At 37.3% G+C, this 25030-nt stretch overlaps 1 protein-coding gene across 1 annotated transcript in view; it reads right to left on the bottom strand.

The window, feature by feature from the left end:
• The window catches only part of LOC120476142 (uncharacterized), a 479146-nt gene that overhangs the window by 315093 nt on the left and 139023 nt on the right, over nucleotides 1-25030 (bottom strand). Inside the window, 1 exon segment of the mRNA XM_089125368.1 lies at nucleotides 24770-24807. Within this exon segment, the coding sequence (XP_088981494.1) occupies nucleotides 24770-24807 (38 nt within the window).

Below are 25030 nucleotides of genomic sequence, written 5' to 3'. Positions count from 1 at the left end.
TAATTATGTTCAAAAGGTCACGGGCGACGTAGCCAGAAGCACAGAGTCAGAGTGTTTACAAGTTGAACGCATAGGTTGAACGTGCAAACTAACTCAAACGCCGTTTACAAAAAAGGAATTAAAAGGTAAAACAACGATGTCGGACGATTTTGATTCTGTACTTCCGGCTACGTCGCCCGTGACCTTTTGAACGTAATTACGTATTACGTGACGTTACAAACGCGCCTCACAGAATAGAGCTAGGCTAGCATTTGTCCTTAGAAAAGTTACATTTTTGGAATAAGCTTTGAAATAACCGATCGTTTCGCATGATAAGACCCTTATTCATCGTCTGATATCGTTTAAAGACATTTGAAGCTGCACCTGAAACAGTTATTAACACTGTCTTTTGGACCTTGAACCATCCGATTCCCATTGAAGTCCATTATATGGAGAAAAATCCTGGAATGTTTTCATCAAAAACCTAAATTTCTTTTCGACTAAGGAAAGAAAGACATAGACATCTTGGATGACATGGGGGTGAGTAAATTATCAGCAAACGTTTTTTCAAAAGTGAACTAATCCTTTAAGGTTGAAGATGTTAACATATTTGAAAGTTTGAAGACATGGTGCTCATTTACTCTCGATAAAGGTACGAATATAAATATGGACGAAGCTTGTTATAGCAAAAACACTGATGTATATTATGGTATGAAAACTTGAGTGCAAAGATCCTCATAATCTTCACTAAGCAGACTGCCTGCACCGTCAATCACACGCAGTGTCCAAGTGTTTTACACTAGTCTCTGGAGTAGACCTGTACTGTAATCATTTTTATAACCCAAACCAATAGAAAACATCATAAATAATTCTGAAAATGGATTTTCCTAGTCTACCTCTGCCTTAATCCGTAATGCAATGAGAGGTGCCTCATATTCCGTCTAACTGTAATATGATTTATTTTCTTCCAATGTTGTTGGATTCGGACCATTTTTTTTTTATTTTATTTTTTTTTATTGAAAGCAACCTTTTTTTTTTCTCTGATGGATATCAGCATCGATTCATTCTTTCTCTTATAATGGACATCCTCCCACCTTCTCTTTGCGTGTACTGTACGGTGGTGCCTGAGCTTCTTATCTGACACTGAATCGGTCTCGAGTGCAAAGGTGTTGCTGTATTGATATCTGGCCTCTCACACACATTTCTACCAATGTCTATTCATATTTCCTCTCCCTGTCACCTTAAACCCACTAATAAAGCAGGCAGGTCAGGTTTTGCACATCCATCCATTTCAACTGACATCTTGTCTTCCCCTGAACTCTGGAATTCAATGTTACCTATGAATAATGAATGGTTCTCAGCTGTTTTAAGCAGCGCTCAAATGATTTTGACAAATATTGACCAGAGTAATACAGAGAGAATATTCTGATAAGCAGACTCATGGCTTCCATCACAGTCAAGTCTCCAATGGCTGAATTATACCATCAGACAGAATGTTTGAGGATAAAACGGGATGAAACTCTGCAGTAAAGCATCACTCCAGGGCCGACACTCAAGGCTTGTTGGATTTTCAAATGTTGAGTTTTGACTTTTGAGTTTTGAGATTTAGGTAGCAATTAGAGCTTTAGATGGATAAACCCGTTTGCGTCTTTCTCATTCAGCACAACTTGAACATCAACTTGTTTTTTTTTAGAGTGAAAACAACCAAAAGCCTCAAGGAACTAGTGATTGTTATTGACTTCAGCCGAGGGTTTTGACAACTGCTGTATATTTGCAAAGGTAAAACAAGTTGATAAGGCAGTTAGAACTGTAATTGATTCAAAATTGTGCTAATAGATGTTCAATAATTGTGGCAGCATGTAAATGAGAAAAAAGGCAACAGTTGTATTCAAGGGCATAGGAACGTCTTTGACATTGGGGGGGGGGGACATACTGGCCACTATGAATCAATGTCTATCCCACCACCATAATAGTAACATACAGTTTGGTGATGTGGTACATGCAGTGGCGGTCTGTTTTGGGGCCCCCTCCCACTACGTGAAGTCAGCTTGATCATTATTGACACAAATGTCACGCAATAATGATACATTATAAATGAATACAGTGTTAATAGAAAATAAATACTTAATAAAAAAAAATAGATGCCAACTTAAATAAAAAAGTTTTAACTTTTACTTTCCTCTTTTACTAACTCTTTGAAACTTCTTAAAACAAACCGTATCAAAATATATATAAAAATAAATTATTTGTTATAATAATGACAAAGCTGAGAAATCAGAAACAAAATAAGAGCAAGGGTTCAATAATGACAATTATTGTTGAAAACTTTAAAAATATTATTATTTCTCAACTTTCTTAATACAGTGTAACTGTCCTCAAAATCTTTTTTATTATCATTATTGTAACAGACTTTTTTGGATTGTAAATGACATAATCCAACAAAGTCTGTTAACACCGGTAATGATGTACTAGCGCTCGTTGTGTGTATGCAATGTATTTTTCCCCTCGGGGCTTGCCGTAGATGGGTCGTGCGCACTTGGTACGGTCGCGGGATTTTGCAGTTAGTGATCTGATGTGTGGTATAATAAAGTGGAGAAGAGTTCAAACTGCTGTGTTTATTATTTATTCAAACTGCAAACAGTGATATTATAAGTAACATGAAGCTAATAACAAAAATAACATTGTCAGATTAATAAATCATGTAGGTTCCAGTTCAAAGCTGGTGCGTTACTAGTGTAATGTTAACTTCTCTCTACCAATCAGATGCTCCGGTGGCGGTGAGTAAAATATATGAAGCGAATGGTGATTATTCAAACATGAAATGGGAAGGTTTAACCGGGTTTAATGGTTTAACCTAACTATCACTCTGGGTTTGACTTGCTGGCAAAACTGGATATCTTCTGGATATCTTCCAAATGTACAGTTTTTGTTCCTGTGGTAGGTTAGGTATGGAATTTTTTGGGTGGGACACATGCCGCATTTTTCAATATTGAGGGGGACACGTCCCCCCCGTCCCCCCCGGGTTCCTACGCCAGTGGTTGTATTCAATATTGCTCTCTATTCCATATATTATGTTCAGTAAGAGCCGTTTTCTGAGTGAACAACTTAATCTCTATAGCTTTTATATGCACTCCTTTTAAAATAATAATATTAATTTTTTTTTTTAAATATACCATCTACCATTCAAAAGTTTGGGGTAAGATTTAAATAAATAAATAAATAAATAATACTTTTATTCAGCAAGGACACATTAAATTGACTTGCATTTTTAAGAATTCTTTGATGAATAATAAATGAATTACAGTTACCACAGAAATATTAACCAATACAATTTTCAGTGTTAACAAGAAATAAATGTAATAAGAAATGTTTCTTGAACACCAAAACAGAATGTTTAGAATAATTTCTGAAAATTCAGAAAATTCAGCTTTACCGTCAGAGGAATAAATTAAATTTTAAAATATACTAAAATAGAAAAGTTATATTAAGTGTTAATAATATTTTGCTTTTTACTGTATTTTAGATCATATAAATGCAGCTTAGCTGAGCATTAGAGACTTCTTTCAAAAATATCTTACCAAGCATCGGAATTTTTTTTTAGTAATTGTGGTCAATGAACTATGCACATTCACTGTATAGAGAACAGTGAATAAGTGAGTAATTTTGGACGTAACATTGTTGGACTTCATTGTTGGTTAAACTAATCTCTCCTGCCCATTACTATACAATGGACTGATGAATTACCCTAATTCATGACTTGATGGAACAGTGTGTTCATTAAAACTGCTGCACAGGATAATTGTGTGTCTTTGGTAGCAGCATTCCTGCTCTTGAATGTTGTTCTGACCAGGGAGGCAACGTGGGACCATCATTGACTCTGACTCATTTAATCATTCGAGCAAACATAATATTTAACACAATTAAAAGTGAGAAATATAATCTGAATATCTGTGCTGCATTTTAAGTAACCTCCTACACAACCACCTCCTCAATGAATGTGCTGCCAGCGGCTGCTGTGAGTTGTTTTTCTCCAATTTAATAGCATCACCAAATCGTGAAATAAAGAACATTCTTCATGAAATGTTATATATATATATATATATATATATGTATATATATATATATATATATATATTTATATAATTAAAGAACATTGAACTGCCAAAGTCTAATGTCTGCCATAAAATGTGAAATATATACACTGACCAAAATTATAAACGTTTATATTGTATATAAATTATATATAATAAATTTGCCCCTATTTTTCATGAGCTGAACTCAAAGATCTAAGACTTTTTCTATGTACACAAAAGGCCTATTTCTCTCAAATATTGTTCTGTCAATATTTCTACATTTGTCTAAATCTGTTTTAATGTGCACTTCTCCTTTGCCGAGATAATTCATCCACCTCACAGGTGTGGAATATCAAGAAACTGATTAGACGCATGCTTACTGCACAGGTGTGCCACTCTAAAATGTGCCATTTTACTGTATTGGGGTGCTGTCCTGTCCTGTGATTTTTTTTTTTCTCATAACACAGATCCAGACACGAACTCTGTTCTTATGCACTAAAGTAACCCAAATAGCAAACTGACATTGAATCAACGTGGAAACATGACATCGAAACAACGTTGATCTGACATTGTTTTGCTCATCGAATTAACGTTGAACCAACGTCAGACGCGTCATTCTTTCAAAAGTAGCGAAAAATCAACTTGAAATCAACGTTGTTTCAACGTTATGAAAGCAAACCAATTTTCGATTTTCATTTAGCTTTGAAGAATGCCGCGTCTGACGTTGGTTCAACGTTAATTCGATGAGCAAAATCAATGTTGTTTCTATGTCATGAGAGACGTCGTTTCCACGTTGATTCAATGTCAGTTTGCTGTCTGGGAAGTTGTTTTTCTTTACATTAGAATAATAATCTTGAGCCCGTTCTCATCCAGTTTGGCGTCATATAGGTGATGCCATATGACATTTCGCCGAAATACTACACACGGCACCCTTTAGCGTCAATATACTGTAACATGCAGAACCTAAGGCGTCATACAGGTGACTGGCATCCTTTAGCGTCAATACGCAGACCCTACCCAATACCTAAACCTACCCATAACAGTACGTGTTACATTGACGCTAAAGTGTGCCATGTGCGTAGTATTTCGACCAAATGTCATATGACGTCACCTATATGACGCCAAAGGATGAGAATGTATTGTATAATCTAGATTACATAAGGAATAAATAGCAAAATGAATGTCTCATATTGAAGTTTTTTATGTGACAAAAAATTAGCTTTGTTGTCCATTAGAACCACATCACACATTTAGTCATATTACAAAACAATTTATTGAGGCCAAACATATAAAATAAGTTATTGAGGCCAAACATATAACATTATAAACTGAAAAGCGGGCCTGACCCTGTTTATCACATCATTTCACTACGTGACAGCAGCAAGCAGGCTCCTTATTGAACTTGGGCATCAAATGCGAATTAGCATCAAACACATGAATGCACCAAATATATAAATACATACAAGCAGCACATTGACTATTCTCTAAAATATATCCAACTTTCATTTCTATAGAATTGTCCCTTGAGAAGATATACTATGTTTGCTAAATAGTGAGGGGTGCGAGAACTAGAGTTCGATTCAAACCAAACAAGGCAGGTGAATACATCCTTAAAATGAAGAAAATAAAACCTCAGATGAACAACAACACATTGTCAATTCATTTAGCAAAAATTAGGCCAGGCCAAAATGGAAAATGCCATGGGTGACGAACTAAGTACACTCTTACTGCTTCCATAGAAATTAAGAGGGTAAGTAGCAGTCAGGTGCTGCTAATCAAATGTATTTGATTAACTGATCATTAGCATGTGCGATAATCTCTATTAAAGCAAAAGTCTAGGCAGATTTCTGGTCTGGAACATTCAGGTGTGTGATCACAATGCAAAGGAGGAAAGACATCGGCAATGATCTAAAAATTGCAATGAAAAGCAATTGTTGCTGCCCTCAATCTGGGAAGGATTATACAGCCAAACAACTTGAAGTCCATCATTCTACAGTAGATTATTCACAATTGGAAAACATTAAAGACAATCTTCCCAGGAGTGGACGTCCCAAAAAAATCACCCCATGGTGAGAGATATCGCAAAACACCCAAGATCTAGCCTGTAAAATGTTAATTTAGAAAAAGACCATTAAAAAAAGACAATCAGTAGAAAAAGACGAGACAAGTAGCCATGAGAAAGCTTGTTCTCTCTAAAAAAGAACACAGCAGCACATTTTAGTTTTGCAAAGTTGCATCTGCACAAACCTCAAGACTTCTGGAACCATGTCCATTGGACAGACGAGACCAAAATGGAGATGTTTGGCTATAATGCACAATGCCAAGTAAGGCGAAAACTAAACAGCATATCAGCACAAACATCTCATACCAACTGTCAAGCATGGTGGTGTTTTGGGCTTGTTTTGCAGTCACAGGATCTGGGGACCTTGCAGTCATTGAGTGGACCATGAATTCCTCTTTATACTGTATCAAAACTTTCTAGGAATCAAATGTTAGGCCATATGTCACACAGTTAAAGCTTGGCTGAAATTGGGTCATGCAACAGGACAATGATCGCAAGAACCCCAGAAAATCTACAACAGAATGTCTGAAAAAGAAAAGAATCAAGGTGCAGCAATGGCCCAGTCAAAGTCTAGACCTCGAGCCGGCTGAAATGTTGTGGCGGGACTTTAAGAGAGCTGGGCATAAACAGATGCCCAAAAACCTCAATATATTGAAGCAATGTTGTAAAGAAGAGTGGGACAAAAGTCCTCCAGATGCAAGAGACTAATACCGTCATACAGAAAACGATTCCTTCATTTTTTCAACTTCAGCTAAAAGTAGCTCTACAAGCAGTTGACTCATTGGGTGTACTTAGTTTGTCACCCATGGCTTTTCCATTTTGGCTTCATTTTTGTTAATTAAATAATAACACAATGTAATGTGACATTTGTTGACCTGCTAAAGTAACGACCCCTTCCACCACATCCCAAAGATGCTCTATTGGGTTGAGATCTGGTGACTGTGGGGGCCATTTTAGTACCATTTTAGTGAACTCATTGTCATGTTCAAGAAACCAATTTGAAATGATTCAAGCTTTGTGACATGGTGAATTATCCTTCTGGAAGTAGCCATCAGAGGATGCTGGACGTTTTTCCCTTTTCACACCATTCTTTGTAAACCCTAGAAATGGCTGTGCATGAAAATCCCAGTAACTGAGACAGATTGTGAAATACTCAGTCCGGCCCATAAGGCACCAACAACCATGCCACGCTCAAAATTGCTTAAATCACCTTTCTTTCCCGTTCTGATATTCAGTTTGGAGTTTAGGAGACTGTCTTGACGAGGACCACACCCCTAAATACATTGAAGCAACTGCCATGTGATTGGTTGATTAGATAATTGCATTAATGAGAAATTGAACAGGTGTTCCTAATAATCATATATATATATATATATATATATATATATATATATATATATATATATGATAATATATCCGATAATAATCAGAAATCAGATAATCAATAATCAGATATATAACAGGTGTTCCTAATATATACAATGTGTGTGTTTCCAGCCGAGATGACAGAGCCATATCGCAGAACTGTAGAGTATACTGGAGTACTGTGAGAGAAAAAGAAAGAGAGAAAATGAGAGCATGTGCGATTACCTGAAACCACAGATTTAAGGTTTATGCTACTACATTTGTCTGAAAAACTATATCATGTGACATGACAACAGAAATATTTTGAAAATGATCGTGGGTTTTTCTCCTCCACCAGTGGTGCTCGCTGGGAGAAATGCTGCCTGTCTAGAACGCATATAGAGACAAGTGGAGTGATTCAAACGGTGAACAGGTCTAGTGCTGCTGATACTAGAGCAATATCAGGACTCCAGGAAGGCCTCTCAGCCAATCAGTTTCAAGGACCATACCTAACTGGTGCTGGGCTCTGGGCTCTAGATGCTAGTTCTAGTTGGTAAATGATTATTTCAGCGAATTTAGTATAAATTAAGGATCATCTGACACTGTCAGTGTCACCAGATAAGTGTCAGTATTTCCAAGCCTTTTGCAATTTTTTTTTTTTTTTAACACTAGAACCACAACGGTCATTTTGACCGTTTTGAATTTTATATCTATAATAACTTTGTTGAAAAAAATAATAAAATCCTGCTGGTACCTGACTTTTCCTAAAATCGTCTGTATTTTCATTTAAAATGCTTTTCATATAAATTAAGTTACGTAAACGTAAGGCAAAACAAAAAAAATGAACATATTTACCTATTTCGGCCATAGACGGTCATATTGACCGCACTGAATTTTGCGGTATTTTTTTTTAAATATCCCGCGGTTGATCGTGTTCTCTCTCAACTGTCAACAGAATGGTCCGTCCGGTCACCTCTGTAGCGGTAATTATATAATAATTTCTACATTAGTTGTTGATCAGAAATAAGCAAATAAAACCGGACTACAGTTATCTATAATCAGGGGCGTAGCACCAAATTCTGGGCCCTGTACACTCTCAATGTCAATGGGCCCCCAACACATGGCATTGTACGATGCAGGTTAGCAAAGTGAAAATTCAATTTTGAATGAAATGTATTTTTTTTAATTATTTGAATATAAAAAAATATAAACAGTGTTTAAATAATAAAATCAGATTATAGTAATGACTGGTTCTTTCATTCACCACCTGAATTGATGCATTTGGCCTACTTGTGCTCAAATACCTTTAAACCTTAGGCTACATCGGTTTTGTGTACTAACATTTTGATCCATGATACTGATGCAAGTTTTAAATGAAAAACATTTATTTTTAAATAGGAGAACACAAGAACACGAGAGACAACTGTACCCTCAGAAACCAGGTTAAACTGATGCTACCAACTTTCTCAGTTGGTCGCATCAGCATTTGATTTCGTCGCGGTTATTTTTTATTTTTTTTGCTACATGCCATGGGATTAATCAATGCATGCCGATGAATAGTGGTTTTAATGGACCAAAGCCAGCAAAGGCTTACCATAAATACCTGTAATATATTAATTATCATTGCCAAATTTCAGGATTTTCATGGATTTTGGACAGTAATTTTCATCTGTAATTTTAAGAATTTTACATTTGAATTACATTCAATCTATTTACATTTGAATCATAATCTTCTGTGTCTGTCATTTTTCTATTAGCATCATATTTCTATCTTTTAAAAATCATTAAACATTCAAATGTACATTACATTTTAAAAGATTAGAGTATTACAACAAGATAAAACAGATTTTTCGTTATCAAATTTTATAAGTTAGTTCAAAAATCAGAAATCTCACACTCCTTACCTCCTGCATTTTGTAATAATTTGTTTCCTGAGACATTTTAATTTTTATATTTTTATTCATGAATTCGTAATTGGCGTGTTCCACCATCAGTGTGCAATGCGCGCGTGACGTCTATGTGTCTTGCGGAAGAACACTGTTGCCGGAGCTACTTCTCTCCATTAATGTCTATGGCGAGTCACGCAGTCACTGGGCAACTTCGCATCCGAGTCAACCCCGGGAATCCGGGATAAAAAAATAGTCCGAATATAAACACTTATAACAGGCGTAGTGATTCAGGATAAGTCAAAAACACGGTTTGGAAAATGGATTCATGATGTAGCCTACTCGTTCGTTTTGAACATAAGTTACGGACTGCAGTCTGCAGCAGCTGATACAACGGTCGGTGTTCTTTTGCGCGAGCGTCCACTCGTATATGCGACGCGACCACATCACATACAATTTTAACTCGCACAATCAAATTCTCAAAAAAATGGTCGCATATGAGACCAATTTGGTCGCAGTCTGGAACCCTGCATTAGCAGCAGCTGTCTGGAGTTGACTAAGTTACGTTAACTTTAATTGGATGTAACGTTAGGTGCATATAGCAAACTCAGTTCACCTTTTGGGAAGAAAGCAGTCATCAGCTGCTTCCCCGCATTCTGCCTCCCATCTTTTTCTTTTCTCTCTTTCTTTTTTTTAAAGCCCGATTTGGGCTTTTTGCACAGCATGATCAGATCAGGCTCCCGTTACAGGCTCTAGACTCACTGCGTTATTACTTGTTTGCCGCCCGCTGCGTCTATGGGCGGTCGACGGCGGGTTGCGGACTAAACCATTTGGAAGGGGGTCCAGAGTGTCTGGCACTGAGTTCATTTTGGTCAATATTTTTTTTAAAATTATTATTAATGACATCAATTGGAGGGCCCAATTAATTCTAATTAGGTTTAAAAAAATTTTTTTAAAAAATTGGTGGGATTTCAAAGGGCCCTCTCCCTAGACGGGGCCCTGGGTAGTCAGGTCCACTTTTCCCCCCACTACCACGCCCCTGTCTATAATTCGGATGCAGGGGAACAATCGGAGGTGGAAAGTGACATCGACGTTTCCTGGGTGCAAGTTAATATTTCCTCCTCATCAGAGAGTGATTCAGAGTCAGAGTCCACATCAAGCAAAAAGAGACGGCTGCTATCATCAGACACGGCGGATCCAGATGTTCTATTTATGTCGGATGATCGTGGTGAGCTCTGCTGCCCTGTCCTGCGCTGTTTGTTTTGCTGCATGGGCTGTTCACTAGTTCTGCGAGTCCTATTATTATAGCCTTGACCGCGTCGCAAATCGTCACTATCTAACATTTTCGTCATAGTTTTTGTCATTCAAACCTAGTTTTTATTTAGTTATCGTCTCGTTTTCATCTTTGAAAAAATGTGGTTGACAAAAATAATTACGAAAATTATTCATCAACACTGTTTTGAATCTAACGGTCAAAATGACCGTTTGTGGCCGTTCTAGTAGTTTTGGAATTCTGGCACTTCTAGTGTTAATAAAAAAAAAAAAACCCTTACAATTAAGGAACATCACAAGTAATTAATACTGGTGTTAGCCATGGCAGATGCATGAATAATATTGAAACATCATATTGTTTGACTTAATGAGCAGAAGTGTTATATTATTTTTCTAAGATAAAATGTTCCCTCATGGAAAATAAAATTAAACAAAACTAAACAAAACAAACTTTCAAAGGAAGTGAAACCTAAGCTATATCTAGGGGTCAGCATATATTTTAATTTGGGCAGTAAACTAATATCCATAGCCAGTAAGCAACAACCTAGAAACACCCTAGAAGCCAATCAAAACAGCTTGCTAAAACACAGCAACTCATTAGCAACTGAATATAGCAAACTAAGGAAAGCACAATATTTCATTCCAAAATTGTTGTTTTTGTTTTCTTTGCATGTTTTCCTCAGCAAATTTAATTTTGTATGTTTTGTATGTATCCTTTATTACTATTAGTGCGGTCAATCGATACACAAATTTTTTTCTGTAATTAATTGTGATTAATCACGCCTAAAACATTGCAGTTTTTAAAATAGTTTTATGTAGTAACACAGTCACATTTTAAACTCTTTTTAAACTGATTATTTTACTTGGTCCTCCATGAGTGCGACCAAAGGAGAAACCACAACGAATACAGGCTTTTCATTACGTCCCATCTTCTTAGCGACCATCGGAGCCAGCTGATAAATTAAACTTTTGTTGAATCCCGTAGGGAAGGACGGCAAACACATCTTTTCGATCAACAAATGCCTCGATTGCAGTTCTCTGTTCGTCTTTTAAAATTAATGCGATGTCAATTTCTTTTACAACAGACATGATAGCGGAATCTATATATCTAAATTTTCGGGCTGGCATCCAGGCTACAGGTAGGATATTGTATACAGAAATTGAATTTCAAACATTTCACAGTTTTCAAACACTTCACAGTCTCCACTGAATAAATTATAAATGAAATAATCCTTATTAAAGCTACAAACGTTATTCAGTCAAGAGCATTAAGGGATTTTTCTCTTTGTCTTTTGTTCTTTGATTAACATTAATCACAGACAGTAGTAGATTTATTAGGCTGCTGTCACTTTAAGAGCTAAGAACATGACCCGGATCTGACACATACTATTTTCTCACGACTCTTTAATTTCATTTCAAGTACACCCAATGAACACTTTTAAACTCATTTAAGACTGTGCTTACAAGGATACTCAACAAGAACGCAATTTTGGCATTATTTTGTGTGTTTTTGTGCATTAGAAGTGAACTAGAACTAAATTAAGCGCTGCAGTGTTGTCTGAAGTGATATTCTGCGCATTTCGGCTTCATAGATGTGTGCCGGTAAAGACTTGAGTTCTTTTTAGCATTTTATCTCTATTTAACGGTTAGCACTTGAATGAATGATATCGTTATCATACTGTATACTGTAGTGCAGTAAAAAAAAAAAAAAAAAAAAAAAAAAAAAGTAAAAGTTTGCAGCGTTAATAATATTAAAAAGTATTTAACGCATTACACTGAAAAAATTTATTGCATGCGCTAATGAGCATGTGCTAATTAGCACAAATCATTACTGTAACAATATTTTTGTATTACTTTGCACTGTAGTTAACCATTACTAAATGGAATTCTTAATGCATGTAATACATCTTGCTGTCACTTTTTGGGACAGATTACTGCATATCACTCTATGATAAGAGATATTTATGCTAATGTAAACAGAAGGTGCTTTGGAGGTGATATCCAGCACATGAACAGCCAGCTACTATTTCGTGTACCTTTTCATAACAAGAAGAGCTGGAGTCTTTCCACAAAGGCTCCTTGTAATACAGCACATCTCTGTGAGGCGAAGCATGAAGGTTGAACTCTGTGCAATGCAAATGTCACAGGGAAAGCGGGGACGTCGAGCTTGAAAACGTCCTCAAAAGAGTGTGTGCTCTGCCAACCCAAATGTGACAGCATAAAAAGAGCAATGTTTACTAACTAGGGTGATGAACCCCCCGTCGAGCCCCTTCCTTCCTTTAAGCAGGGCGGCCCTGTACCGTCTACGGCAGGAGCTGATGATAAAAGCGTTCATGTTGCCGTTTCATTTATTTCATTTTTAACCTACTGTTTTGAGAATGAATGATTTGAATGAGAAAGGCATTAAACCCATCATACTCCAAACGGGAAAGATTAATTTGGAAAGCAGTCAGCGAAGCTAGTATATAGTAACTCTGTAAACAAACATCCAGCTGATGTACTTGTGGCAGCTGAGTGAATGCATTTGGGCTAGAGACACGGAGCTGAACTCTACCTTTGTTATGATGGTGCACATTACCCACAACACCACATGGGAAGCTGTTGAGAATGTCTTGAGTTGAGGCTGGGATCTTTGTATGCTAACAGATTGGAATGGAAATATTTAGCCTCATTACAAGGTTGGTAAGACTCAAGCAAACCAAGAGGAGCGCCAAGATACAAGAGTGCGCTTGAACATATTTAGTCATGCATTATTCATTATTGTGATTCCTCTCCTGCCTCTAAGCTCATTTCCAGAGTACCGGCCATAGGCACAAGACACAGCAGAATGATTTTTCACACTTGAGTTGCAACAGTATTGCCAAAGACTGTTCACATGAGAAGGGTTTCTCCCTAAGGGAAAAGTTGTGTCTTTTAGTGATTGCATTATTCAAAGAAATTGTTTAACTCAAAATTAAAATTCTGCCATTATTTACTCATGCATATGTTGTTTAGACCCTACAAGCTGGATTTTGGATTTTTCCTGAGGGCTTGGCAACGAAAGGCAACAAAATACAAATGTATACATTTTTAAAACATTACGGAGCTTGTTGAACAATAGTTTATAGTAACCAGGGGCTGTCATGCTCAAGCATATGTCCTTTTTGGCAGAATAAATGATCAAACTAATTAAAAAGTAACAAAAATTATTTTGTGTCACAGAAAAAAAAATTAGATTTCAAATAATTTTTAATTAAGAAAATCAGTCACCTTATTAAGCTTATTAAGCAATTAAGCTTTTTTTATTATTTAAAGGAAATCAACATGCTATTTCATTAAATATATTTAATGAAAAGGACACGTAAAAAACACTTCAGGTCCCAGAGGGTTAAAAACTGTTACATTTATAACTAATATAAAACTGTTGTTTTTATAACTTACAATTCAGATTCCTCAGTGGTAGTACTCTCTGGGTTATTTGTCATGTGGTTCCACTTGTATTTGTGATTCAGTGTCATCCTCCTCCTCCTCCTCCAATACCAGACGAGGTCTCTTTCTTGATCCGAACATTGAGCCTTTTACTGGTGTTGAAGACAGATACAGATCTTGCAACATGACAGTTGTTTCAGTACCAACATTTTTCAGTAGAAACTGTTGCCCGAATTCCCGACAAGTGACAAAACCAAAAATAGTACAAACCACATCATGTGATTACAAATTAATTGTACATGGAGACAATTTTCATGTTTGAAATTTTAATACACATCACAGCAGCTTATAATAAAATAAAATGTTGCCATATCGAATTTTCTAAAATAAGACAGATAGTGTCTGTGTACTTCATACCTCTGTTCCTTGCGTGAAAATCCCTCAATGTGCCAGTAGAAAGTTGTGTGGCCACTGATTGCATGTTTGGTAATATCTCTGTGGCCAGACTTTCTCCCTGCGTCCCAATTCGCATACTAGCCGTCCTAAATAGTATTCGAAAATAGAATTAGTACGTCCCAAATCGTAGTATGTTGAAATGAGTGTTTCAAAGATACCCGGATGGTCTACTTTTTCCGGTCAGAATCCGAAAGTGAAGATCGATGCACACTCTAACGGCTGATATTGCCCACAAACCATTGCGCGTTGGACGAGGATTCGGTTAGAACTACAAACACGAGTAAAAAGTGTTAAAAAACTACAGACACGTAGTCGATACGGAGGACGCGCGAGCTTTGAGTGATTAATTATCAGTATCTAACCTGACGAAAATGAATTTATTCAATGTTGTCCACATCATATTGCATTTGCAGCAGCATTGTGAACTTTTATAAAGACACGTTTAGCCATTACGTTTTAAATGCATCATTCAAATTGCAAACACACGAGGAGAGCATGAAAGACCCACAACTGGCAGATGAACGTGCTCTCCAAAACGGTAGGAAATAAAATTAGATAGAATGGAGGATTTTAACTGTAACAAGATGATTGACAGGGCAGTTTACGGTGACAGGATGCACGCAGCACGCGACAGAGCTGCCCGTTAAAGATGACGTGATAGTATGTCCCAAAGCTTGCCTACTCTTTTGCTACATACTCAAAAGTATGTACTTTTTCCTCACAAAAAGAGTACATACTTTTAGGACGTAGTATAAGTAAGCGAATTGGGACGCAGCATCTGACTTCATAGGGTAGGTCTAATTTATATCTGTAACAGTAATAAGTATGGAGATAAACAATACATAAAACCTGTAAACAAACCATACAACAACATACAAAACATACAATAAACAAACCACTGTACACTGATAACAGCAGCAGAAGTTTGCTGTTGAGATTACATATTATACAGTGAGGAAATTAAGTATTTGAACACCCTGCTATTTTGCAAGTTCTCCCACTTAGAAATCATGGAGGGTAAAAACAAACAAACAAACAAACAAAAAAAAAAAACAGAAAGCAAATACAGCTGCAAATAAGTATTTGAACACCTGACTATCAGCTAGAACTCTGACCCTCAAAGACCTGTTAGTCTGATTTTAAAACGTCCACCTCCACTACTAACTACTAACATGGCCAAGACCAAAGAGCTGTCCAAAGACACTAGAGACAAAATTATACACCTCCACAAGGCTGGAAAGTGCTACGGGGAAATTGCCAAGCAGCTTGGTGAAAAAAGGTCCTCTGTTGGCGCAATCATCAGAAAATGGAAGAAGCTCATTATGACTGTTCATCTCCCTCGGACTGGGGCTCCATGCAAGATCTCACCTCATGGGGTCTCAATGATCCTAAGAAAGGTGAGAAATCAGCCAATAACTACACAGGAGGAGCTGGTCAATGACCTGAAAAGATCTGGGATCACCGTTTCCAAGGTTACCGTTGGTAATACACTAAGACGTCATGGTTTGAAATCATGCATGGCACGGAAGGTTCCCCTGCTTAAACTAGCACATTTCAAGGCCCGTAATAAATTTGCCAATGACCATTTGGATGATCCGGAGGAGTCATGGGAGAAAGTCATGTGGTCAGATGAGACCAAAATAGAACTTTTTGATCATAATTACAAATTAATTAAATAACCATGTTTGGAGGAAGAAGAATGATGAGTACCATCCCAAGAACACTATATCTACTGTGAAGCATAGGGGTGGTAGCATCATGCTTTGATGGGTGTTTTTCTGCACATGGGACAGGGTGACTGCACTGTATTAAGGAGAGGATGACCGGGGCCATGTATTGTGAGATTTTGGGGAACAACCTCCTTCCCTCAATTACAGCATTAAAGATGGGTTGAGGCAAGGTCTTCCAACAAGACAATGACCGAAGCACACAGCCAGGATAACCAAGGAGTGGCTCTGTAAGAAACATGTCAAGGTTCTGGCGTGGCCTAGCCAGTCTCCAGACCTAAACCCAATAGAGAATCTTTGGAGGGAGCTCAAACTCCATGTTTCTCAGCGACAGCCCAGAAATCTGACTGATCTAGAGAAGATCTGTTTGGAGTGGGCTAAAATCCCTCCCGCAGTGTGTGCAAACCTGGTGAAAAACTACAGGAAACTTTTGACCTCTGTAATTGCAAACAAAGGCCATACTGTACCAAATATTAACATTGATTTTCTCAGGTGTTCAAATACTTATTTGCAGCTGTATCAGACAAATAAATAGTTAAAAAAAATCATATATTGTGATTTCTGGATTTTTTTTATTATTTTTTTTAGATTATGTCTCTCACAGTGGACATGCACCTACGATGACAATTTCAGACCTCTACAATATTTTCTAAGTGGGAGAACTTGCAAAATAGCAGGGTGTTCAAATACTTATTTTCCTCACTGTATTTTTTTTTTAACTTCATACACGTTTGTCTTATACACACAAAATAGCGTTGAACTAACTGGCTACTATAAACAAACAGCATTAGCATTGGTTTACGATCTTGATCAAATCAAAAAATTACGTTATAGAGTATAAAAGGAAAAAAACATTTACACAATTAGTACATAATTACAAATTCAGGTCCGAAATCTTTTTACGCGTTTATCATAGACACACAAACGCTGGCGTTTATTGATGTCCTAGATAAAACTAAAACATTACGTCCAAAATAATCAGCCCATTCTCACCCCCAAGGCGTCACTTAACTGACGCCTTGGGAAGCATTTGGACATGCTTCAATATCTGACGCTTTAGGCGCCCTTTAGCGTCAGTAAGATGACGCCCTAGGATCGCGTGTACCCTACCCCCACACCTAAACCTAACCGCGTCCTCTAACTGACGCTTTCCTTTAGCGTCAGTTAGATGACGCCGTAGGATCGCGTCATGCAAGTGACGCTAAAGGGCGCCTAAAACGTCAAATATTGAAGCATGGTCAAAGGTGACGCCTTGGGGTGAGAATGCGTTGAAATAATACACATGCAAATACATTTAAAATGATTTAGTCTCACTTACAGGTTGTGGCCCAACAACTGCTGCCTCTGGTTTTGAAGTTGGAACTGCTTCATGTTTTAGTAACAGTTTCTTGTTGAATCTGGCATTAAATTGTCACGGCAGTGCACGGAGATGAACCCAAACGGTGTACAATGAACTCAGGGTTTATTAGGACAAAACAGGAAAACAAAACCCACAAGGGGGCAAAACAGACGAAACAAGGAAAATAAGACTGACAAGACTAGAAAATGACTGAACAAGAAAACAACAACACTTTGTATATGACTGCTAACAACAACTTTCAATGACAATGATTTTCACAGGTAACATTTGGCAATGAACCGACACAAGACAGCAAACACAAGGGGATTATAAAGGGAACACTAATGACAAGGACAGGTGAAACTGACTAGACAATAATCACAAGACTAGGATAACAAGGGGGCGGGGTAACGTAATGAGACAACACAAGCACATGGCCCAAACAGGCCATGCGCTTGCACACAAAACATGATTCTGTCATGATCCTGCCTCACGACTAGAGAAAAATCAAAGACAAGAAGGCAGAATCATGACATAAATTTGTGGAGATTCTGGAAGCAGTCTTCCGTGAATGCGCAGCAAAGATAGGTAAATTACTATTGTAATTTTCTGTAATGCAGTCAAATTGGAAATTGTAACCATTGTTGACGAACTACAGCGTCCTTAGGTAGCCCGTACACAGAAGACTTGACAGCTGGGTGAAAATAACACACTTTCAACGGCATGGCTACATCTCTCCACAAGAACTCTTCCGACAAAGCCACAGAAATATGTCCATAACCCCTTTTTTTGCATATTCCGGAGGGAGAGCTGAAGTAAATTTATGGGTTAGTTATGTATAAACCCAGATTGTATCACTTTGTAGTCCTATTCGAGTCAACTTTTTTTAATTTTTAAAAGACGATATCTCTGCTTACGTTGAACTTTCTGTGCAGAAACTTTGCAGATACTGTTCATGCACCAACAGCAACATTACACACTATTTAAAATGAAACAAGTGAAATCGCAATCAACCACCCCTTTAAGAGAAAGTACTTGGCAATGGTGTTGAATACCCAGATAGCAAACTGACATTGAATCAATGTGGAAACATGACATCGAAACAACGTTGATCTGACATTGTTTTGCTCATCGAATTAACGTTGAACCAACGTCAGACGCGTCATTCTTTCAAAACTAACGGAAAATCAACTTGAAATCAACGTTGTTTCAACGTTATGAAAGCAAACCAATTTTCGATTTTCATTTAGCTTTGAAGAATGCCGCGTGTGACGTTGGTTCAACGTTAATTCGATGAGCAAAATCAACGTTGTTTCAATGTCATGAGAGACGTCGTTTCCACGTTGATTAAATGTCAGTTTGCTGTCTGGGTTTGCTCATGGTTTGTCTTAAAGCATATTAAAAACACAACAAAACAACATAAAAACTTGATTTTCATCACAGGGGGACTTTAAAGGGCATCTATTATGCCCCTTTATTATTCATATGTGGTGCACGTGATGATAAGACCTTCAACAGTGGATTCTGCAACGCTAGAGAGCTGATGCTAAAATACACTGCTGAGGAATGCTGCTTTTAAATGAATATTTATTTAAAACAAAATGTAATTTTCTTATTGTCATAAACACAGGCTTTACTCCCTTGCCACTGTTTTTGTCACTGTGACTTCCCGAACAGGGCGAACACACACACACACACACACACACACGCACTTCACAGCCGTTGCATATTACCCAGCACTTGATTCATCCTCATTAACCACTTCGTTAAAGGAACACTCCGACTTTTTGGGACTTTAGCCTATTCACCTTACCCCCCAGAGTTAGATAAGTCCATACATACCTTTTTCATCTCCGTGCGTGCTAAGTCTGTTTGACGCACCCACCGCTAGCCTAGCTTAGCACAATAAGACTGGATGTGAATGGTTGCAGCTTTCATACTAATCCAAATGAGTGACAAAATAACGCAAACGTTTTACTATTTACATGTTGTGGTTTGTATAGTCACAGACTGTACAAATAAGAAGGCCATATGAGACACAGCCATCTTTTAACCGTATAAATACTATATTTTCTGAAGGCGAAGCACTGCTACTTGGGCAGAGTGATAACAATCACCTGAGACGCACCGTGACGAGGAGCAGAGAGTTCGCTTCGCTCAGTGTTGGAATAAAGAGTCAACAATTACTAACGTTAGATAGAAAAGCATAGTTTATCACGGGTGTTTGCTTTATTGTATGAGCTGTGACAATAAACAGGGGAGTAGACAGGGACCAGGTAATACAGTACCATGTTTCATTGATTTCCAACCAAAAACGCACCCAGATTTATAAATATCACATGAATAAATAATTATTATTACAGGAATCAATATATTTTAAATGCAATTTATTAGCTGAACCAAATGTATTCAACAGTATATTATAATATACAGTAAAATTGCATTACTATAGGATAGAATAAGGGGAAAGTAATAGCACAAATTGTTTTTGCACAATGAACTCACAGCCTATCATACCCTTTTGCACGCTCAAGTTCGTTATTTCCATGGTTATTTCAAATTTAGGCTACTAGGCGCGCCGCGCGCAGGGTCCAAGTTCAACGCGGTGAACGCGCTCGTTTTTTTCCAAGCGCGTCCGCACCGCATCAAGATAAAAACATATTCATACCCTAATCATATAATAGTGTCACTAACGTTACATTAGATCTGGCTAATGGCACTGTTAAAGTAGGTCATCTAAAAACATAACGGAACACTTACCTCAGCCGCAGGTGATCCACTTGTCCTGTCTGTGCTATAGATGTGATGGCCGTATCCTTCAGCACATTATGGTCCGTGTGGCAAATTCCATTTTTTCAAAATAGTCGTCCATTGAAATGTACCGAGCAAACATAATGTCCCTTGATAATCTATTTAGGTGTGTTTGGATCAATATCCAGAGTAAGTTAGCCATTTCTTCATCCAGTCAGCGTTTTTAGTTGGAATTCTGTGAAACATGGTATTACCTCCCCTGTTTACTGTCGCAGCTATTTACAAAAGAGCGAAAACCCATGACTATAAACTACGCTTTTACTATTTATAAATTGCTGACTCTGTTACCCAAACACTTAGCGAACTCTCGGCTCCTCACCACGGCGTGTGTCCGGTGATGCGGTTATCACTCCGCCAAAGTAGCAGTGCTTCGCCTTCAGAGAATAGTTCCCAGGTTTTATACGGTTAAAAGATATCTGTGTCTCATTTGACTTTGTTATTTGTACATTCTGTGACTATACAAATCACAACATGTAAATAGGAAAACAATTGCGTTATTTTGTCACTCATTTGGATTACTATGAAAGTGCAACCATTCACATCCAGACTTTGTGCTAAGCTAGGCTAGCGGTGGGTGCGTCAAACAGACTTATAGCACGCACGGAGATGAAAAAGGTATGTATGGACTTATCTAACTCTGGGGGGTAAGGTGAATAGGCTAAAGTCCCAAAAAGTCGGAGTGTTCCTTTAAAATCAAAATACACCCAGAAATTACTTTTATTTCCTTCCTTTTGTTTGTTTTAATTTTAATTCTCACTTTTTACCTCCATTTCTGCTTAAAAAACAGCTTGTGTAGCATATCGAGCGCATGTCTTCTGGTGCAAAAATTATGTTTTAAACATGCTCATATTTTAGAGAATGTAGTCAATATTGACGTTATTAATTATTTATCATATCCACACGCATTTAATCAGAATGTTATTTTTATTACTTTTACTTTTATTTTTATTATCCACCTGATCTGCGAATTATCCGCAGCGCCCGCAGATATAACCACGATCCACGCATCACTACCCCAGAGTTTATGTAAATTTTAAGCTCAAAATACCCAATAGAATTGTTTTTTTTTTTCAGCATGTTTAAATTGTCACTTTTTTGGGCTCATAAAAACGCAACGTTTTAGTGTGTATCCCTTTAAATGCTATTGAGCAGCTGCTCCCGCATAGAGGGCAGATCCTCACGAGCCCGAAGTTGGACAATAATGCCCACAGAATCGGAACATATGGTGTATAGAAACAGGTATAGGTCTAGTTTAATTACGGTTATAATTTAATTTGCATCTTGCGTTTATCCACTATCAGTACAAGCCTGTTGTCGCGGACAGCTTCCAAATGATGGCCAAAAATATACTGATGAGTTTAGTGAAGTATATTGTACATCACACAAAAGATGAAGCGTCAGTTTTACTCCAGAATATCATTGGAAGAGCTGAATAAACACAGTATGAGAAGTGTGCATTAAAGTCTTATCCATAAACACATCTCCCTTTCATTATCATCAACATACATAGCGAAGCACACAAAACACTTGTTACATCTAACAGTAAACAAATACACATTTTTTCAGTGGGTGCTTAATAAACTGGTACATTTTATATTCGTAAAACGACTCAATGAGCTGTCAAAGTGCACGCTCTCGCTTTCATTTCTGCAGTGATCCAGTAACGTTAGGCCTATCTCCAGAGACTGTAAACTGGATCACGAACAGCTGATACAGATCCATTCCCGAGTAACAACAAGAGTAAATGAAGACTGCCATGTTCATTCTTACATCCAACAACAAAACACCTCAGTCACTTTAGAAGACATTCTTGTCTACAGCTGCTCCAGCGTCAAAACAATGGTGGACTGTATACATCCTAGCTTACTCAGGTGGGTCTATGCTAAAACTGCAGTGTTCGTCAACAGTCGTGGGAGGGGCTTGTGCAAAAGTATGTTATATTGCCCCGAATTTAAAAACGGCTTGTTCTGAGACAGTGGCTCTATGATTTAAAAAAAAAAAAAAAAAATACTGGGTAGAATTTTATCATTATAGGGTGGTTGTGTACACACACTGCCAACACTTGCATAATAGGTGCCCTTTAAATAACAAAAATAAAATACCAGATGTAACAGTATAGTGTGCATATTTGATAATATCAAAAACCAAAGACATTCCTGACATCCCAAAAGGTATTCCTGTGAGCTGAACATTTCTTGACAGGTTTTATGAGATTCATTTGAATAATAACAGAATTGTAATATTTAGGTGAATTTAGGTGATATGATATAAAACTGGGGTGGGTTGATTTTATGATTCACATGCTCTCCAGCATCTAAATGCCATCTAAATGCTACTCTCTGGTAAAGTGAAGAGAAAGAGAGTTAAAAAGAAACACAGCTTCAACAAATCAAGAGGTCAACAGCAGAAGTCAGTAATGATCTGCGATTCAGACATGAAGCCATCACATACGCATCTGATTAGAGCCTCTCAAGCCATGTAGTAGCCTCTCTTACAGTACTTGCAAAACACTTGAACTTTGAAAGTCAAAAAGCACTCTACAGCACATGATAACAGAAAGCCCCAATGCTTAAACACAGGAGAAGCATTTTAATATTTACTTATTCTTAGCCTGTCATACATGCAAAGCACTGCAGACATTTCAATCCATTTCTCTCTCAACGGATTACAAAATCTGTAAATCTGGATTCGAGATTCTGAAAAGAACATGATTTACTTTACCTTATTTATTTATTTATTTATTTCACAATAACTCAGTACATTTTACTTCAACAAAAGCAGTTGTTGGGGTATGAATAGTATAGACAGAAGCAGTATAAATTATGCAGTACATCACACATTACAATTGCAACAACTACTATAGCACGCCATAGTTCAATGTAACTTTCCCAACAACTGATCAGGAAAACAGATATATGCTATTGTGAAAATGGATCCCCAAGAAGCAATAGCTTATAAATAGGGGTCCATCCCACCACCAACACCTCCCCACCCACCTAACATTGGTGACCAGAGCGGACCGACTTAGATGCCATTAGCAAATAAACTTTAAATTATGAGTATTTGTAATACAGTTACTTTCAAGAGATAAAAACAGACAGTCATTTTACCTTTGTTCTTCAAATTAAATTTATCCTCATACCAAAGGAGAGGGGTTCCCTCAATACCCTCAATGATACCTCTCCAGTAATTGTTGCTTTAATTTCTTTTTGAATATTGCTAAAGAGGCAGATTGTTTTAAATTAGGGTCCAGCTCATTCCATAATTGTGGGCCCCTGTAACATACACTAAACCTAGCCCTTGTTAGGTTCCTGCATTTCCCTTTCAAGAGCAGCTTATGTCTAGTGTTATGTTTGTGTGAAGATGTATATAATGGGATGAGCTCACATAATCCAGTATTTAACCTGTTGACAACATTGTACATTATGCATGCATTATGATAATAGTTACGTTCAGGAAGCTTTAGTAGGCCATATCTATGGAAGAGAGCGTTCGTATGTGAGTTGTATGTAGACCATGTAATAGCTCTAATGGCTTTCTTTTGTAATATGAGGAGTTTCACAGTATAAGTAGGGCAAGTATTATTCCAAATAATATTACAATAAATCAAGTGAGGCTCAAACAAAGTCCTATATAAAGACAAGAGTACATCCAATGGGAGCATATGTCTTATTTTGAAGAACAGACCGACAATTTTAGATAGTTTTTTAACCAATTCATTAATATGTTCCCTGAAGTTTATGAATTGATCTATATGTAATCCAAGAAATTTGATTGCGTCCACTCTTTGAATAGCTCTACCATCTATAATTAAATTAATGTCACAATCGTTATACATCTGGATACCGGATCGAAAAACAATATAAAAAGTTTTACTAGTGTTCAGCGATAGTTTGTTACATTTAAACCAGATATCTATTTCTGTTAATCTGTCATTTAGGAGTTTTTCAAGATGATTTAAGTGTTTGTGAGACACAAACAGATTTGTATCATCAGCAAAGAGTATTTTATGAACGTCACTAGAACAATATACAAAATCATTAATGTAAACAAGGAACAATAGAGGCCCCAGTATAGATCCCTGAGGAACCCCAAATACTATATTTTCCAGTCCAGAGTCAACATCATTTAGACTAACATATTGCCGTCTTCCATAAACATAGTCCCGGAACCACTGGAGAGCCACACCCCTGACGCCATAATGCGATAGTTTACCAAGTAAAATTTGAAAATCAATCGTGTCAAATGCTTTTGAGAGGTCGAGAAAAACCCCAATACCGGCTTCTTTTCTCTCAAAAGCATCATTTATTTTCTCTACGAGATCTAAAATGGCCATACTTGTACTTTTATTTTTCCTAAAGCCATATTGTGAAGATTCTAATATATTTTGTTGGTTAGTGGCTAATATATACCTTGGTTAGTGGTATCGTTGCGATCTCTCCAGCCTTTTCTTCAAAGCAAAATTATGTTTAAATTAACAGTGGCATAACAAGAATAAAATAATCTGAAAAGATATGATCGGTAACATTATTATAAGTGTGGTGTAAGTGTAGTAATGTGTGTATTATGCCTGGTTCAGATTACAGGATTTTAGCTCGATTTTGGCACAATTCGTTTGACGTAGGGTGTCGTGGGGATTCGTAAATGACAACGGGCGTCGGGACGCAAGATTC

This window comes from Pimephales promelas, chromosome 21 (genome assembly GCF_988280905.1).
Source record: "Pimephales promelas chromosome 21, fPimPro1.hap1.1, whole genome shotgun sequence".
NCBI lineage: Eukaryota > Metazoa > Chordata > Actinopteri > Cypriniformes > Leuciscidae > Pimephales > Pimephales promelas.
Note: the sequence above shows the minus strand (reverse complement) of the source record. Positions and strands in the feature narration are given on the sequence as shown.